A 19,302-nucleotide genomic window follows, 5' to 3' on the forward strand; every position below is an offset into this window, starting at 1 on the left:
AAACACTAAAAAGCTAAAGTTTATCTCTCTAGCCACAGGTGAATCCAAGACATCAGAAAAGGCCTTATTCTCCCCTGATCTCGATCTAGGTGAATCTCGATCAAGGGGAATTGGAGGTTCATCACAAGTGAACAATGGCATTGCAGAGGGTGAGTTTATTACTGCAGTCAGAAGTAGTTTCAGATTAATGTCCAGATGATATGTTTCAAATTATATACAAATTTCAAATTCATTCAAAGCAAACCTAAAATTTCATCAAACTAATACACCATGTCATTCTGTTGTTTACAGAGGTTGTGACCATGGAGTCAGTCCTGGGGGGTGACTCACAGCCAACCATAGCTGAACTATCCCCTCGTAACAAGTTGTTCAAGAAGATTGATAAATCTTTCACTGAAACTGAAGTAGAAAGCTTGCGAAACTTAATGACTGACAGTCTTATTGAAAGGGGAAGAGTTGAGAATGCAAGTCCACACCAAATGCTCAACATGTTGGAAGCAGATGGCAAAATAGGTGTGGGAAACCTTGGGTTGCTGAAGGAACTGTTGACAGCTCTCAATAAAGGGAAGCTAGTACAGGAGACTGAGGCAGTGGAAAGGCAAGAAGAAAAGGGTATGTTAGGGCTACATTCTACAAAGTCTAAAACTTTTCAAACCAGATTCTCTTTTTATAATAGATTCATCTTCAGCTTATAGATCGTAGACTTTCATAATAATCTGTTATGAACAACCATGACTTGTACCTGCAAAGGTCAGTAGGTTGCAAGCCTGGGTAGGAAGGTATTACAGAACTTGGCCACTGAAACGTTGGCAGGTACAATGTTTTTTTTTTCATTTCAGTATCAATCCCTCTTGTCATGTTCCCTCATTAATGCTTTAAGTTGTTTGCTTTATAGCTGCAGCACAACTCATGGAAAGGAAGAGAGTTGCCACCGAAGATACAGATACCCTTGCCATATGCGTAAAGAAGCCAAAACCCTGTCCACCAAGTACCGAAGGTCAATCAGAGATTTCCAGTGGTTATGGTGGTACATCGCCTAGCAGAAGTGGGATACAGAGTGAGGAAGAGACTGGACTGTCACAGGATGGTAAGTACATCAAATTTCATTCATTTTTGATATATACATAGGCTGATTAGGGTCTATAGGTTAAAGTGGTGATAGCATATAATAAATTATATATAATTATCGTTTTATTTTTAATACAAAGTGGCCATCCTCCTTCAAACTATGTGATCCTACATGTATGCAGTGTACTTGTTTTCAAATTACATCACGAATCTGCTATAATCTGATTTAAAAAAAAATTGATCCCTTCAGTGTGACTCCAATAGTAAAACAGTCCTTTCGAGTACTGGCAAACATTCAATGTCAATACCATTTTGCGTCGATGTAGGTTAGACATCCAGGTAATAAGATACGATTTTGCACTCTTATGATATAAGGATGATATTGGTCTGTACTATGCAGGTCATGACATTTCCTTTGAAGGAATCACAGAAGCTGAGCTACATGAAAGAATCCAGGAACTTCAGAAGAGAGCTGCAATCTACACCTCAGAATGTCGCATGGAAGAAGCAGGCAAGGTATTTGATGAGCTCTCCATGCTGACCAAGCGTCGTGACAGGGAAAGGAAAGGAGAGCTTGGATTTCGTATTTCATTACTCGATAGAACACCCGAGGTACAAGAAAAACAAGAGAAAGCATACATAGAGGGGAAACTACATGAAGTATTGCAACAACACATCAACAAGACCATTGAGAAAAACTGTGACATGCTGGAAATTGAGACTGAGGTGGAAGTTTTGGATGAGCCAGAAGTTGACCGTACAAGAAGGAACCATAAACAAGAATGGTTAAAAGGTACAATGTACTTACTTTTCTTATTACATGTAGACTGCGAATGCCAGCTTTGTTCTGACAGCTTCAACCTCAGTTTCAATATGTACAATATTATATCAGAATGCGTCAATAAAGGTTAGACATCCAGGTAATAAGATATGCCAAATAGTAGTTACTAAGATAAGAAACTGGATATGATTTTGGAAACAGCTATTCCAGGTTAGCCTCTACTACAGCTATTCGCCAGTGACTGTGCCAATGTGACTGATGAAAATTGTTAGAAGCGAATCTTATAGGCAAACTGCCTCCTATCCGATATGATATGACATGATATGAAAAGTATATGCAGTGAATGCTACCTGAAATGTCTGGCTGTATCCAAAATCAGATTTAGTGTTAGTATATCAGAATAAGTATTTAGCAGCTGCTGAAGGCCGGGCCCTTTAATTTTTGCAAGAGTATCAAAGACATGTAGCATGCATATCCTTCTCCCTATAGATAATTTTAGCATCAATTACCTGTAATAACTATATATATATTGTGCTAGGCTTCAATATTCAAGATGCAGTAACAGTCTTGACTTGACTTAATCCTCTTTGTCCCTTCTGGAGCACAGGGCCTTGGTGAGATGCCTCCACCTTCCTCGGTCTTTGGCAGTTGTCTTTGCCTCATGCCATGAGGTTTTTGCATGTTGTAAGTCTAATTATCATAAGTAAAAAAAGGGCAATGATATCAGAAATATGAACGACGATTTTCCAACAATATCTATGACCAGATTCCATGTTAGGATGGGTGATTGATGACTTTTATATTACCCTGGCAGGACAATTTGGCATCATTAAAGTGCATGCGAAGAGTGTCAAGCTGAGAGAAGATTACGTCCATAGTGAGGGAAAACCAAGCTCAGTTGATCGTCTGTTTGACCATCTTGTGGAGAACAGGGATGAACTAGACCCCATCGTAACCTACCTGAATGGCATGAAAGTGCAGGTTTATGACATCACACGGGGATGCATTAAACTGAAATTCTGCTGTCTCACAACGGAGTCCTCAGACCACCTGCAAGATGAGTACAACAGTCAAAGACTTTCTGACCGATTCCAGAACTTCATGGAAACATCATCTCTGCTCCAACAGTTTGGGCTGGAGTCTGTCCTATTGGACATCAAGTGTATATTTTTTAACAAAGGTATGATGTTGTATAGTATTTGTTCCTACTGGCCTTTCATGTCCAATATGAACAATCTTGGTAAAACAAAAACATCAACAGTCTTAATTGTTTGTTTATCTCAAAGACTCTCATTATATCTTTGACAAAAATGTAAGGAAGCTAGAAGTGTCTTTAAATTAGTACATTGTTTGAAATTACATATAGTATGATAATAGCCAAATTTTGTCTGAGTCGTGTGTTTTCTGTTTTTCTAGATGCAGAGAAGACAGATGACCCAGCAGAAGAACCATGCAATGATATGGAGACAGAGTACAAGTTGGAAGAGTATGAAGTGGAAGCATCAAAACAATGTAAGTCAAGATGGAGTCACTATGCCTTCATATAGTGAAAATCTTTTTATTGATTGCCTCATGGTCCATCAATACATACTTGAATCACCACTTGATACCTGCAGAAAGGATACTTTAAATTTTTAACTTTTCTACATTAAATTGCTACAGCAAAGCCTGGTGACATCAGCATGGCGCCATCTGGTGTGACGGAGAACAGCATCAGCATCACCTGGGAAGAGGCAGCTGGTCCAGGCAAAGTTAGCTATGACGTCAGCATCACTCCTCCCAGTGGTGACAACCCTACTGGAAGAGTGGATGATGGAGCCCCACTGGAGTACAGCTTTACTGGTCTGGTGCCAGGAACCCTGTACACCATCAGTGTCACAACTGTTGGTGGTGAGGTTCTTAATGCAACAAGCACAGTGCAGCTGAGGACTTGTAAGTACATCTAGTATGATATGACTGCTAGATCACTTCTCAGGGTGTTTTGAATGTTGCATCTAAATGACAATTATTTTTCTCATCATTAACCATCCATTGTGTACAGTTCCAGCCCCTCCAGATGAGATCAGCATTCACTCAGTAGACAGAGACAACAACAGCATCAGCATCACCTGGGCAGAGGCAGTTGGAACAAAGGACTACTACACAGTCAGCATCAGTCCTCCTGATGATGACAACCCTACCGCAAGAGTGGATGATGGAGAACCTCTAGAGTACAGCTTTACTGGTCTGACACCAGGAACCCTGTACAATATCAGTGTCACAACTGTTAGTGGTAGGGTGAAGAGTGCAGGAAGGACAAAAGAACAGAGAATGTCAAGTAAGTACCATACACATTATCATGAGCATGGATCAGATAGTCAGTTACAAAGCACTAGATCATCGTTATTTATTGAATGGTGACTGTGGCATATCAGTAACTCACATGAATTTACATAAAGATATTATATATTTGTCAAAGCTACATGTTACATGGGTGCATGTATTTGCAAAAATAATTGGGTTGGTACTGGTTGGTAAAATAAAGAATATTGGAGAATTCTTCAATTCTTCTTCTTCTCAAAAGAATTACTGGGTGCTAAGAATAATTCCCCAATATCCTACATATGTGCTGTACGTTGAAATATTTTGCCACAATCACCATTCTAGCAGCTTTATCTATATCATATGCATTTTCTTCCAGTTGCTGACACAGAGATAACACATGACTCAGATGTCATGGAGATAATATGTGAGAAGGATCATGAGCATGAAGTAGCTGATGCTTCGTACAAGCGTAAGTACATTTAAATCTGATGATTCACATTGGATTATCTCAATGAATGAAGACCTTTATTGCACATTTTTGCCCCACCGGGCTAAGTACAGGTCACACGGTAAGAATCACATATATGTAACAATGGAAACAATCATACACATCTATATAATTATGCAGATGTGCGTCTAATCTATTCTATGACATTCGACTTCCTCTACCTTCTTGGTAATTGCATAAATGTAGCTAGCTGTATGGTTGGTTAGAGTTGGTTTATCAAAAGGTGTCAGGAATATAAATTTCTCTTTACTGTTCAAGTGTCTAAAGTGGGGATATTTACTTAACACAGAGTCAAATAAAATGTTCCTATCGCTATCAGACAAAGGACAATCCATAGTAAAACGTACTTCATCTTCTACTTTCCCTAAACTACAAAATTGGCATATTCTTTGCTCTAGAGGAGTGAGGTTATGTCTTCCTGATTCGATTCATAATTTGTGGCAACTGATTCTTAGTTTTGTGATGGTAGATCTGTGGCGTACATTGGCAATCTTCAGATATTCTTCTTCTTTATAATATTGTTTTAACGGGGGCCGCCCTAAGACGGTTCCCTTCCTAAGACGGTACGGAATTTTTTGCTGATCTTATTATCTATAAGTACACCGTGTTTGTTGCCATTGACTATGCTGATTACAAAGGTAAATAAACCAAGTCCATGCACACAGCTTTAATTTGCATTCCAAGTATACTTTAACATATTTGTTTCATGTTTTTTAAAAACAGAATTCTAACAGTAATGTTGACAGTGCTGAATCACTGCGGTCACCGGCCTCTGCGTATTGACGGCTCGTGTCGCTAACTATACGAACTCTTCCAAGCAGTCACACAACTGCCATGATACACATAAATAAAGCTCCATAAAACACTTTGAATATGGGTCTTCAAATGTTTGTTGAGTAGAAAAGCAACCAAAAGGAAGCGACATAAACATTGCCACCAGTGTATGCCCAAGGGAGTGTGGCCGTGAAGGTCAGGCAGACTAGAGAACGCTCCAAAGATTTATTTGACTGTAACAAATGATTCGTGATGTCTATGAAAATAAGACTTGATAGAGAGATGTAGATGATATTTTCATATAATCAGACAGAGTTATGTTGATGTTGGCGGTGTCGTTTTTTCGTAATGGTTTTTTTAGTCGGGCATTCACAATCAGTGCATTCAGCCCATTGCCCGTAAAAACATCAGCTGGATTGTTCTAGTTACAGCCTTCCTCATGTGAGACAGGAAGTACATACAGTCACGATTTTACTGTTAAAAGAAAGCTAAAATATCATACTATTAATTTTTTTCTGTGTACTTAAATTTACCACTTACTTCTGAAGAGAGCAAAATGTAAAAAAGCGTACCGAGTTAGGCACACTGTCCAGCGTAGCACAAAATTGGAAGGTTACATACACGAAATTGTCTCACAGTGTTTGCCGCTTGTAACACGCAGCGCGAAAGGTTCGTGAACCACATGAATGCATTTCTTATTCAAGTATGTTGTTCAAATCTATGTGTAAAAAATTCAGTCATCAAAATTTGACCACTCTCAGGCAACTAGCGATGGAGCGCCATGAGTTTGAGCGCAAGAAAAAGCGTACCGTGTTGGGGCACCTCCCGTTAATAGTCTATATGTTCGTAGTTTGTTTTTTGCAGTCGCAACTCTTTTATCGTTGTGGATTTCAGATAGAAAGGTCTGGAAATAAATATCTTTTAAACGTTGATAGATTGATGAAATAATTTGAGGTGTACTTGAGATTGTTGACTGGGCGTTTTGCCAGACGAAAGCATAGCCACATTTCTCTAGAGTGTTACGTACATCAGAAGCCCAACATTTAGCACCTGATGCTTCTAAATCCATTTGGCACAAGAGAGCATCTGCTTGAAGGCTGTCAGCTGGCACATTCTTGCTAAGTCGAATGACATACTTGATGGTATTTAGGGAGGCCTCCAGGTGAATGGGGTACCTCCCTAGTTCTGCCTGTGCTGCGAGATTACTAGCTGTTTTGGGGATATTGAGTGAGCGTTTACAATATTTTAGGTGTACAGATTCAATGGGACAATTTTTGGGACTTTTGAGAGTTCCCCATATTTCGGACCCATAAAGTAATATAGGTTTAATACAAGAGTCGAAAAGCTTGTTTTTGACAGCTAGTGAGCAATCGGCTTTGTCAAGCGATTGCCTGATACTAAACAAAGCTTTTAGACCCTTGTTTCTTAGATGTTTGTTGTTGGCCTTGAAGGTGCCAGCTCACTGCAACACTTACCACTATACCTAGATAACAATATGACATAACAATTTCAATTACATTACCATTAAACAAAAAGAAACAATTCTTTGGTAATCTACCTCCCTTGGTGAATACAATAATCTTAGTCTTTTTTAAATTCACCTTCAGGTTCCAATGTTTACAATATCTTTCTAATCTAACTAGACATGATTGCAAGCCTTGTTCAGAGACTCGGAAAACAATACAAGATCATCTGCATACAAAAGACACGGTACTTTCCTATTGTGTAAACTAGGACAGTTGCAACAAATATCATCAAACTCAGAGGTTATATCGCTAATAAATAAATTAAACAAAGTTGGACTTAAATTACAGCCTTGTCGGACCCCACAGTTAGTTAAAAATCTCAATGTACTTCTGTCAAGACAATCTCAGGGCATGTTGCACCTTTTACATCTAGCAGTTGCATGAACGTAATATCTTCAATTCCATCTGAATACTGTGCAAATAAAACAAAATATGATTGATTTCTAAAATCCCTGCAGCACTGGGCATGCGTTGTGACGTCAGCATAGCATCATCAGAAGTGACGAAGAATAGCATCAACATCACCTGGGAAGAGGCAGCTGGTCCAGGCAAAGTTAGCTATGACGTCAGCATCACTCCTCCTGATGGTGGCAACCCTACTCAAAGAGTGGATGATGGAGCCCCACCAGAGTACAGCTTTATTAGTCCAACATCAGGAACTGTCAGTGATGGGGTGAAAAGTGCAAAATGGACAATGGAACAGAGGACAAGTAAGTACTATACACCGTTGGAGTTAGATAGATGCTAGAATTAGTTGTCACTAGAATAAGTGACTAGAATAGTTGGTAGATCATGGTTCAATAACTTATTGGCATTAAGGTGTGTGGAAATTACCCCCATGTCATGGGTCTTCTTTAAAACAACACAAAGGCAAACAACAGTACACAGGACTTAAACACTCTCTCCATACTTGATGTTTGAAGGTCAACCCATACCAAGGGTAACCCAGGAGTATCCTGTCTATCATCCCCGCATTCTCACTACCAGAAGTGTGCTGGACATCCTCCATCTGGATCTACCAAACGTTTGTGGAGAGCAACAGCCAAAAATATTGCTACCTACAGAGAGAGACAGCAGAGAAGATGATCTTCTGGACGAACTTGGCAATCTGCAAATACCAGGTGACATATAAGAAACTTTTCACAACATCTCATTGAAATATATCCTGACTTATTGGTAGAGACAATTCTAAACACTGAGACAGAAACTATTATCCATAATAATTATACCAGACGATGAATTATTCTGGGGAACAGCAAAGTTTATATGAGATTGCTTTACATACATTGTACTCATGTGTATGTGTTCATAACGCAGAGTTGCAAGAAATCACATCAGAACACGTCTCACTTGACATCGTGGAACTGGAACAACTGATGGGACCTCGTAGAGAGAGGAGTACCTCCATGGGTTCTAAGACATCTGGGTATCATACAGGTACTCAAGGATCAGGACCCAGCAGACCTGACTCACCCACAGGTAAGAGGATGTATGCTAATGATTTTATCTATAACCTAAACTTGGCTAAAGAAAGGCATGTACAGTCAAACCTGCCCAAGTCGACCACCCGGGGGACCGGAAAAAAACGGTCGATTTGGTCAGGTGGTCGCTGAGAAGAGTATCGACTCAAAACATGCCCGATGCAAAGTATAAATGGTTTCCGTTGTGTTTATGGCAAATAGCAAGCACACTGCACGCACGCAAAGAAGCGAGGTCTTTAATGTCAAATACAACACGCACACTGTAAATTGTAAATTTAACCCCAAGCTTTTATCGAGTTTTTATACGATACAGTGTTTTAAAGCTCAAGTATTTGTACACTAACGTTTTAGACAGTAAGGGAACTTTGATGCTGTCAGTTAACTACCATACAAGCCTTTATGCGTCGCTATGTTCTTGATCTGAAATAACTACGGTGCACCTTTCGAATTCGATGCCCGGTACGTCCCGATAGCGTACTTACCCACGGGTGAATGTACAGTACAGTTGGACAAAAGCACTCACACGTACAGATCTTTCTTAAAAAGGTATGAGCTACACAGATCTTTCTTAAACTTGAGTATGAGGCTATATACGTTTCAGCATTCGTTCACTTTATTATGATATAGATTTTTTTTTAAAACTTCTATTACAACTAAATTCGGATTTTCTTACAACGATTTCGGCACAAAATCGCGCTAGTTATCATCAAAAATCGATGAAAACCTTAATTTTGAAAATGATGCGGTCGTTATGGGTCCCAATTTGGGCCGGTCGCGGTCGCGTTGGCCAGGTGGTCATTGAGAAAAGGTCGCTTAATGCTTAAGTCAATGGGAAAAAAAATCGGGACCGAGAAAAAGCGGTCGAAATGGCCAGGTGGTCGCTGAGAAGAGGTGGTCGCTCGGGCAGGTTTGACTGTATGTATAATTTTCTGCTGTTTTCCACCTCACATAAACCTCCTTGTTGCAACTTATACTCGGCTAAGTTGAATCAATTTCATCACATTGTCATGAGTGATCTTGCAAGCATTTTGTACTTAAGAAAATTCTATCTCTAGAATGGACGGTTAACATTTATCTCTTGTTGATATTGTGGCACCAGCAGATTGTACCAGCACAATGTACAAGACACTTAGTGTAGTGCAGTTTTGCCAGTATTGTAATGACTATGATATTTTCTGCTAAAAAATATTCTGTTGTCTGCCCCCTACTGCTGTGAAGTAAATTACATTGTTTGGTATATGGCAACATGTAATGTACATGAAATGTTTTTTTCCTTCTTATTCTAGTACAAATACGTATAGCATATAGTATAATGCATTTGTACTAAAATAAGAAAAAAAAACATTTCATGTACATTACATGTTTATTGCTTCCAGGAAACTGCATGAATGATTATTAACCCTTCTGTTAATCCTTCTCCTATGCTTCAGGTGAGAATGATATGCAGATCAAGCTAGAAGCCCTCCTTGATAAAGTAAACACAATTAAAGTGATGGAAGACAAAGCAAAACAGTTTGACCTGTACTGTCAGGTAGGAGATCTCTACAGGACAAAACTACACAACTTACAGGCAGCTCTGCAGTATTACCAGAACATGTTAGAGTGCTCTCAGGAACTGTCAGAAGACACAAAACAAGCCAAAGCCTACAGCAGGCTAGGACTGACATGTGACATCTTAGGTCTGCAACAAGAAGCATACAGGAACCATAAAAAAGCTCTGACCATCTATAGACTGGAAATCAAAAATGAAAGTGACATTTGTATAGCTTACAAGAACCTGGCCTCATCATTAGTACTGTCAGGTCAAGTGTCAGATGCAAAAACTAACTATGAGTCAGCATTGGCTGTTGCCATGGAGACAGGAAACAAGACTGAACAGATGGACATTTACTGTAAGCTGGGTGATTTACACAGGGAACAGCTACATGAACCACAGGTCTCACATAAGTACTACACGGAGATGTTGGTACTAGCCAAGGACTTGGGGAGGAAGGACAGGGAGAGGCTGACTTACAACAGACTGAGACTGGCTTGTGAGGACATGCAGGATTGTAAGGCAGCTCTGGAGTGGCATCAGAAGGAAGAACAGCTACCAGCATACTTAAATGTGGGTAATGCAAACAAGTTAATTGATGACCTGGAAAATAAGCCAAGATGTTGAAGACAAGAAAGATCAAATAAAACCAGAGTTGAATGGGGGTACTGCATATAACATCGAGCAGACTAAAATGGGACTGATCAGAGCACTTGGGACTAATGCTTGTAGCCTTTCACAGACTACACCTATATATCAGATATTTTGTGAAAATTTATATTGAAACGGTAATTAATATGTAGAATGCAATTAGATGTCTCCAGGAACAAATTCAATTCTGGAGAATTCTGCAGAATTCTGGGAACCTGAGCCAGAATTCTGGGAACCTGAGCCAGAATTCTGGAGAATTCTGGGAACCTGAGCCAGAATTCTGGAGAACTCTGGGAACCTGAGCCAGAATTCTGGGAGCCTTTGTTCCTGGAGACATCTAATTGCATTCTACATATTAATTACCTTTCAATATACATTTTCACAAAATATCTGATATATAGGTGTAGTCTGTGAAAGGCTACAAGCATAATAGTACCAAGTGCTCTGCTCAGTCCCATCTTAATCTGCTCGATGTTATATACAATGTACATTGTAGGTAACATGTTAAACATAACCAGGCAACATCCCACAGCCTTACAGATGGCACAGCAGATATATATAGAGAATCAACATGGACTGAAGAAAGTTTATTTCTGTGTGTGTGACATGCACAGAGTAGAACGTTATCATGGGCAATCTGTCATAGTAAAGGATACTTTTATGCTTTGTCATATCTGTAGTGCTGAATCCACTTTTTCTCACTTCATCTCAACTTTCAGGACTGTTACAAACTGTTCATAGCTTACGACATCAACATAGCGGAAACGATGCTGATGATCTACTACAGGCACAAGCGTCATGGATGTACTAGTTACTGCCTTGCGTGTCACATCGCGGAGACGATAGTCACCCACGTGCATGCATGCAACAATGACCACTGCCCCCCAAAACAGTTCCTGGCCAGAGGTAACTGACATTTGTACCATCTTTGTGATGTACATGTAAAACTTGTGAACTTCCATCACACGAAATTAATCAAGAAACTGGACATATATGATCATCAGTGATTGAAAGATAATCATCATTCCAGTTGCTGTATGAATTAACCGGCTGCCTGTTTTATTTGTCCACTTACCTGATTTATTTTGTAATAATGTTGGATGACCACGATCCTTCATCAGTGTATTGTAAACTGTTCCTTCCATACTCAGGTAACAGTGAATTGGTAGTAGAATTGTGGCCTTGTCAAACATTTATGCATGCACTGAATACCAACCTGATGAAACTTTTCATAGATTATGCATGCACATTAAAAAAAGTATTTTGATCTCTTTTGTGCAGCATTTTCCAGTCATGTCAACAGTTGTGACGCACATGAGCATCGGTGCTCCATACCCTTCTGCAGTCAAGTCAGTTTCCTTGTGCGCCCTGTTGACGTTGCAAAACCGTCACCCTGGCTTGTCAGTATTGTGGTGAAGAAAATTAAATACCACTTAAAAGCAGTTACTCAATCAACTGGATATCATTTTGGAAAAGGTATACTGTATACTTACCATATTCTGTGTGTTTAACCATCTGTTCAACCTTCCTGACCACTAAGAGTTAATACCTCAGAAAGATCCCCCAAGGCTTAATCTATCAATGATGGTTTGGAATGTAATAGAACTAAGATAAGGTGAGGAAAAACTGAAACAATAGCAATGACAACTGTTGTGGGTGAGCTCAAGGAGCATGGTGGATGTTAGTCACATATTCCACACAAAGGAATGAACAACACAACTATACAACACTTAAACATTGTACAATGTAACACACACATACTTCGTTGCTCCAAAAAAAAAAAAGAAATAGTCATGCCTTCAAGTACAGTCAAACCTGCCCAAGACGACCACCCGGGGGACCGGGAAAAAACGGTCGATTTGGACAGGTGGTCGCTGAGAAGAGTATCGACTCAAAACATGCCCGATGCAAAGTATAAATGGTTTCCATTGTGTTTAATGGCAAATAGCAAGCACACTGCGCGCACGCAAAGAAGCGAGGTCTTTAATGTCAAATGCAACACGCACACTGTAAATTGTAAACTTAACCCTTTTATCGAGCTTTTATACGATACAGTGTTTTAAAGCTCAATATTTTTACACTAACGTTTTAGACAGTAAGGGAACTTTGATGCTGTCAGTTACCATACAAGCCTTTATGCGTCGCTGTGTTCTTGGTCACCGTATCTGAAATAACTACGGTGCACCTTTCGAATGCGATGCTCGGTACGTCCCCATAGCGTACTTACGCAATTACTTAAGTTATGCTGTTCCCAGACAGCGGGACAAAAACATGCACCAGCCGAAAACATATACTAAGAGCTTGTGTAAATTTTATGCCAATGACTTACTAGGGTGCCCAAAATCTAATCAATAGTCTTTGCCCAAAATCTAATCAATAGTCTTTGTAGGAAGGTTGGAGAGGTACATGTGTGATGTGTATGTCACATGTTGAACTTCTATTCTTGTAATATTTTAAAGAAAGAAAGTTTGCAAGTTCTTGCCTGAGGGCTAATTGCAACATGGACCACACAAAATACTAAACATACAGAAAATAAAAGACTTTGGTATAGATAACAATGGTGACAAGTAGAGACAAGTGGGTATACCAGGAAAGATATGTACCCCTGAGAGCTACAATCTAAGCATATTGAGTTTGACTTCTCAAGTTTCCAGAAGCAGTGGAAGACAAAGTGACCCACTTTTTTTTTAATGAGTGGGTTATGTGACCTTAACAGGGTTATAGTTTTGCTCCGTCAGTAAACGTTTGGAACGTTTTGTGGGTTTTGCAGACCTCTTCGAATAGATCTTTACTTTCCTGGTCATTAGAGAGGCACTTTGAAATAAAATCTATGTCGTCTTCCACCGGTTTTGAAATACAATAGTTACAGATTCTTTCACCCACAAATAGCTCTTTGCACCATCCTTTCTCCATTGCAAGGGGGTGGGCACTTCTTCTAAGTTTGCACATTGCCGACCTTACCACATATTTATCTAGTAAATTTAAATAATTTTCCATGGAGTATCCATTCTTTAGTTCTTTATACTATTATTATAGACAGTTTATGAAAAATGTCTAGATATATATATCTTCCAGCCATTTTCTTAACTATGTAAATTATATACTTATTGTCTAACTGTGAATTCATAGAGTTTGTTCCATAGAAAAGAGTAACCGATATCGTTAAAAATTTCCCTTACGTGAGAATACCTCTTTACTTTCCTGGTCATTAGAGAGGCACTTTGAAATAAAATGTAACGGGGGCCGCCCTAAGATGCCCGTTTTTTTACGCGCTCGAACTCACGGCGCTCCATCACTAGTTGCCAAAGAGTGGTCAAGTTTTGATCAATGAATTTTTAACACATTCAACTTTGATGCTGTCAGTTACCATACAAGCCTTTATGCGTCGCTGTGTTCTTGATCACCGTATCTGAAATAACTACGGTGCACCTTTCGAATTCGATGCTCGGTACGTCCCCATAGCGTACTTACCCACGGGTGAATGTACAGTACAGTTGGACAAAAGCACTCACACATGTGATCTTTCTTAAAGAGGTATGAGCTACACAGATCTTTCTTAAAAAAGTATGAGGCTATATACGTTTCAGCATTCGTTCACTTAATAATGATATAAACTAAAAAAAAAAGATTTCTGTAACAACTAAATTCGGATTTTCTTACAACAAAATTTCCTCCCATATTACAGTAGAATGCCCCATTGACCCACCCATTGACAGCCGCCATCTTTATTCTAAACATAACATCGTAATGGCAGTCAACATCTGACGCAAACTGGCCGATTTCGGCACAAAATCGCGCTAGTTATCATCAAAAATCGATGAAAAACTCAATTTTCAAAAATGATGTGGTCGTTATGGGTCCCAATTTGGGCCGGTCGCGGTCGCGTTGGCCAGGTGGTCGTTGAGAAAAGGTCGCTTAATGCTTACGTCAATGGGAAAAAAAATCGGGACCGAGAAAAAGCGGTCGAAATGGCCAGGTGGTCGCTGAGAAGAGGTGGTCGCTCGGGCAGGTTTCACTGTAGTTTATACCCTACCTAGGATTGGTGTTCAAAAACTTGTATTTTCCCAGAACTGTCATAGAGTGAAATTTGTTATCACTTGAAGCAGTGGGTCAATAGGGGCATCTTTGATGGATAGTTGCAGATAGAAGTTTAAAAATTAGGTGTGACAGGTCCTTCAGTGTAATATAACCAGCTGCTGCCGCGCTGTCTGCCTAGGAAGCTAGTGTATTACGCCAAAGGGTGGCTACACTGGCTATATAGATGAACATTTACAATGTACATGTATAGATAACAGATGATAGATGCTAATTATGCAAATAGCCAATCTGCATTTTCGATGAGAAAGTGTCACACTGCAGTAGTTGTAAATGGCCAAAATTCGATACTTCATTTGTAAGTAATATTTGTAAGTTCATTGAAGGTGAACATTATCAAACATAAATTATAAAAATTGCAATATGCAACATTTTCATACAGTCAAACCTGTCCATGATGGTTGACCGGGTTTGGGACAGGTGTCCGGCTTGAAGAGGGTCGGCTCACAACTGTAACCTAGTAACCCACTGCGCACATGTTGGATCATCCATATGAGTTATGGGGACATTGCCAAAATTCATTTGACCCTGCCAAAGTCAAATCTACTGATAATGATTGATATTGCCATGCGTAATGTTGGTAAATTCGCCGAAAGACTTGATCTAACGTTCAAGTTACCGTCCAAATGACCATGTTGGGAACTCGCAAACTACAATTTTAAACCCAGCGCAGGGTATTATACGGCCCCTGTATGGTTGCAGTAGGCAGTGTTTCTGTATCTACAAGACCAGAAATCGTGTGGTCATGTTGGACAGGTGACATTTCTTAATACTTAGGTCAATAAGAAAAATCCAAGGGAACGATATGGCCAGGTGGCTGCTATGCAAAGGTGGTCGTAATAGTTTGACTGTAGAAACACACTCTAAGCATATAATCTATATAAAAATACTATAGAGGCTTTGTTCCATAACGGTAACTTAATATATATTTCAATTGCTAGAGAGTAGAACAGCATTTTTTCATGTTACATATAAAGTGGTGTAAAGAATACTGTAAGTCAAACCTGCCCAAGACGACCACCCGGGGGACCGGGCAAAAGCGGTCAATTTGGCCAGGTGGTCGGTTAGAAGAGTATCGACTCACATAGTTTGAATGGTTTCCGTTGCGTTTAATGGCAAATGGCAAGCACACTCGCGTGCATCCGCCGCCATCTTTATTTTGAACATAACATTGTAATGGTAGTCAAAATCTGACGCAAACAGGCCGAAATCGGCACAAAATCGTGCTAGTTAGCATTGAAAGTTGATGACACCTTAAGATTTGAAAATGACGCGGTCGTTATGGGCAGGGATTTGATCCCAATTTTGGGCGGCCGCGTTGGCCAGGTGGTCATTGTAAAAAGGTCGCTTAATGCTTACGTCAATGGGGAAAATTTTCGGGACCGAGAAAAAGCAGTCTGACGTAATGGTCAGGTGGTCGCTAAGAAGTCAGGTGGTCACTTGGGCAAGTTTGACTGTATACACGTCTGGCACCTTTATCTAGAACTTGTACAAGCTAGGCTGAAAGTACAATTTGTCTAGTATGTAATTATAGTTGTTTGTTTGGTGGTTCAATGGTCATATTAGGCTCTTAAATTAACCTGTGTTTATATTTCCTATGAACTAGGTTATAGACAGGTGAAAATGAACCTGCAGGACTTCGTCCGGGCTGCCAAGGATGGAGATGTAGAAACTGTCCAGAGGGGGCTGGAGGAAGGCTGGGACATCAATACCAAGGATTTTGTGAGTACCACAGAGAGGCTTGTAGAGGCTCACTCATCATTGAAAAGTTCAGAAGAGCATATATCGCTTCGTCAATAATTTTGATGTAACTGTATAATGTCAACTTTTATAACTCTGCCAGATTACAAAAACAGTGGATTTAAAGCAGTCTATCGTTACAGCATCAGCAATCACTAATTTAAAAGTACACACACTTCAGATATCCAGGTGTTCAAGATCTTATTTAACAATATTGTTTGTCTAATGTGGCGGTCTTATGGTGCCAGGAGGAAATATCACTCACTCACACTCACTCATAGTATGAGACCTGTTTTTCCTGATTATTTGAGAATCGGTATCAATGTTACTAAAAGTATGTTGTGGAAGATATATATAAAGATGTATGTATGTATGTATGTATATATATATATGTGTGTGTGTGTGTGTGCATGATAATATAATCACACATAATATATCATCATATAGCCAGGCGACGCAGACCAATCAGAAGTCTTCGCTCACTCGGTGGGATTATAGTATGAGACCTGTTTTTCCTGATTATAGTATGAGACCTCACTAATGAGACCTGTGTTTTAACCGTTGCTTTAACTCTTGTGTCAAAGGATGGAGACACAGCTCTGCATAAAGTGTGTAGAGGAGGCCATGACAAGGTGGTAGAGCTTCTCATTAAGAACGGAGCTGATCTCAATGTGATCAACAAGGTAAGAACATCGATTATTACAGCATCAGCAATCCCTGAGGTATGTGCACTTAAGATATCCAGGTGTTCAAGATATTACATTTTTGTGTGTATTTAACCGTTTGTCTAATGTTGGTCTTATGGTACCTGGAGGAAATAAGACAATCGGTATCAATGTTACTAAAAGTATGTTGTGGAAGATGTATACAAAGATGTAACGTACATGTACAGTCAAACCTGTCTATAGCGGCCACTCAAGGGACTGGAGAAATATGGCCACTATAGACAGGTGGCCACTATAGAGAAAATGTTGATCAATTGACCATGAGCAAGCTACACATGATTTCAGTTCCCACTAATCTTTCTCACCAAGTAACATTGTCTCGATCGGTAAATTCACCGACAAAGACTTGCACTTAAATGCTCAAGGCATCCATACCTTCTGCTACCGCCAAAATGACCCTGTCAGGAACTCGAAATCCTCTCAAACTACAATTTCAAACTCGGTGCAGGGTGACATAAGGCTGAAGTATGGTTGCAATAGGCAGTGTTTCTGTATTAACGGGACCGGACATCGTGTGGCCGTGGCCACGTTGGACAGGTGGCTGCTAAGCCTATGTCTTAATCATTAGGAATCCAAGGGACCGACAAAAAGTGGCCACTATGGCCAGGTGGCTGCTATGCAAAGGTGGCCGCTAATACAGGTTTGACTGTACATTTGTACATTCGCATAATTCCACCAGGTGTCATTATACCGCCACCTCCAAAAACGTTGTTATAGAGGCCTTCTCAAGATTGTCTTCAACACCTAGATATCTGAATTGTGTATTACATTTACGATATTTAACATTTGGTGTTCAAGACAATCTTGTGAAGACCTCTATATTAACGATTTTTGACGTGGCGGTATTATGGCACCTGGTGGAATTATGATAGTCGATGTTATGTACGTATATATATATATATGTGTGTGTGAGTGTAAATCACCTATGATAATATAATCACACATAATATAATATATTATCATATAGCCAGGCGACGCAGACCAATCAGAAGGCTTCGCTCACTCGGTGGTTTAATTCAGTGGTTATAGCAAAGGACCAGGCAGTATAACACCATATACACCTTGGGGCAGGTCATTATTAACCCTTGCATGCATGCATATATGTATAATGTGTGAATATGATATATTACTATATCCATGTAATGATAGAAAAAATGTATAAGCCATCAGTTCACTATGAGACCTGTGTTTTAATCATTGCTACAACTGTTGTGTCAAAGGATGGAGACACAGCTCTGCATAAAGTGTGTAGAGGAGGCCATGACAAGGTGGTAGAGCTTCTCATTAAGAACGGAGCTGATCTCAATGCGATCAACAAGGTAAGAATCAAGGAGGTTGAAAAAACCCTCTTTCAACCTCCTTGGTAAGAATGTAAACTAACAACCTTTTGCAGAAATGGGTCAGCCAAACATCATCCCACTCAAAAATGTTTTAAAATTTGGCCCTGCCATAGAAGGCACTCTTCTGGAACACCCCTATGCAAAATGGACTGTTCTTACTATGTTTCCACATTTCCATCCATTTAAGTGCGAAAACTCTCCCTTTACCAAATACCAGATCATTTTTCTCTCATGACACAGGAAACCAAAATATACATTTTTTTGTCTAAAAGTGCAAACAATCCTAAACTTTTTTTTACCCAAACAATTTGAGAGTGATGTGTGCCATAAGTGTGAATAAACTCACATATCCTACACGCCCTTATGCCAAATTTCAGGTCATTCAATTGTGATGCAAGGGCATAGGAGCCAAAATGTACATTTCAGGGCTGTGAACCTTGAACAGGGATGTGTATGCTGCTCACTAGCGAGGCAGTGTTTGTTCGGAACGTGACCTTCTGGATGAGGGTCTGCATGGGGGGGTCTTGGTAACGCTTAACGGTGAATCCAGGAGGCCCGGTAACGCTTAACGGTAAATTCAGGAGGCCCGGTAACGTTTAACGGTAAATTCAGAAGGAGTTACAAAGCATAACACTTAAGTAACATTGACGTGCATTCCTATTCATACAACGCTAGAGTAGTTATATCAATGGGTGAAAATATCCGACTAATGACAAGCAAAAGGTGCCCAGAACCCGGAGGAATGACAGGGACAATGTCCATGACATCTGTAAAT

At 39.8% G+C, this 19,302-nt stretch overlaps 1 protein-coding gene across 1 annotated transcript; it reads left to right on the forward strand.

Annotated features, from left to right (window-relative positions):
* Nucleotides 1-255: 255 nt before the first annotated feature.
* On the forward strand, nucleotides 256-11,541 carry LOC118406455. The gene is made up of 13 exons (XM_035806507.1): nucleotides 256-612; nucleotides 896-1,087; nucleotides 1,469-1,861; nucleotides 2,664-3,029; nucleotides 3,266-3,361; nucleotides 3,512-3,781; nucleotides 3,891-4,166; nucleotides 4,530-4,622; nucleotides 7,420-7,671; nucleotides 7,885-8,082; nucleotides 8,279-8,440; nucleotides 9,873-10,549; nucleotides 11,347-11,541. The coding sequence occupies exons 1-13, from the start codon at nucleotides 303-305 to the stop codon at nucleotides 11,539-11,541; spliced, it is 3,480 nt and encodes a 1,159-aa protein (XP_035662400.1). The 5' UTR covers nucleotides 256-302.
* Nucleotides 11,542-19,302: the final 7,761 nt, after the last annotated feature.

The sequence above is a fragment of the Branchiostoma floridae genome, chromosome 19, assembly GCF_000003815.2.
Source record: "Branchiostoma floridae strain S238N-H82 chromosome 19, Bfl_VNyyK, whole genome shotgun sequence".
Taxonomy (NCBI): Eukaryota; Metazoa; Chordata; class Leptocardii; order Amphioxiformes; family Branchiostomatidae; genus Branchiostoma; species Branchiostoma floridae.

Bases quoted from the DNA above. Each gene is read 5' to 3' on its own strand.
- LOC118406455 (XM_035806507.1), top strand. From the start codon at position 303: ATGGAGTCAGTCCTGGGGGGTGACTCACAGCCAACCATAGCTGAACTA. The intron at 1,862-2,663 runs GTACAATGTACT...TTACCCTGGCAG, and splicing joins TAAACAAGAATGGTTAAAAG to GACAATTTGGCATCATTAAA. The intron at 8,083-8,278 runs GTGACATATAAG...TTCATAACGCAG, and splicing joins TGGCAATCTGCAAATACCAG to AGTTGCAAGAAATCACATCA.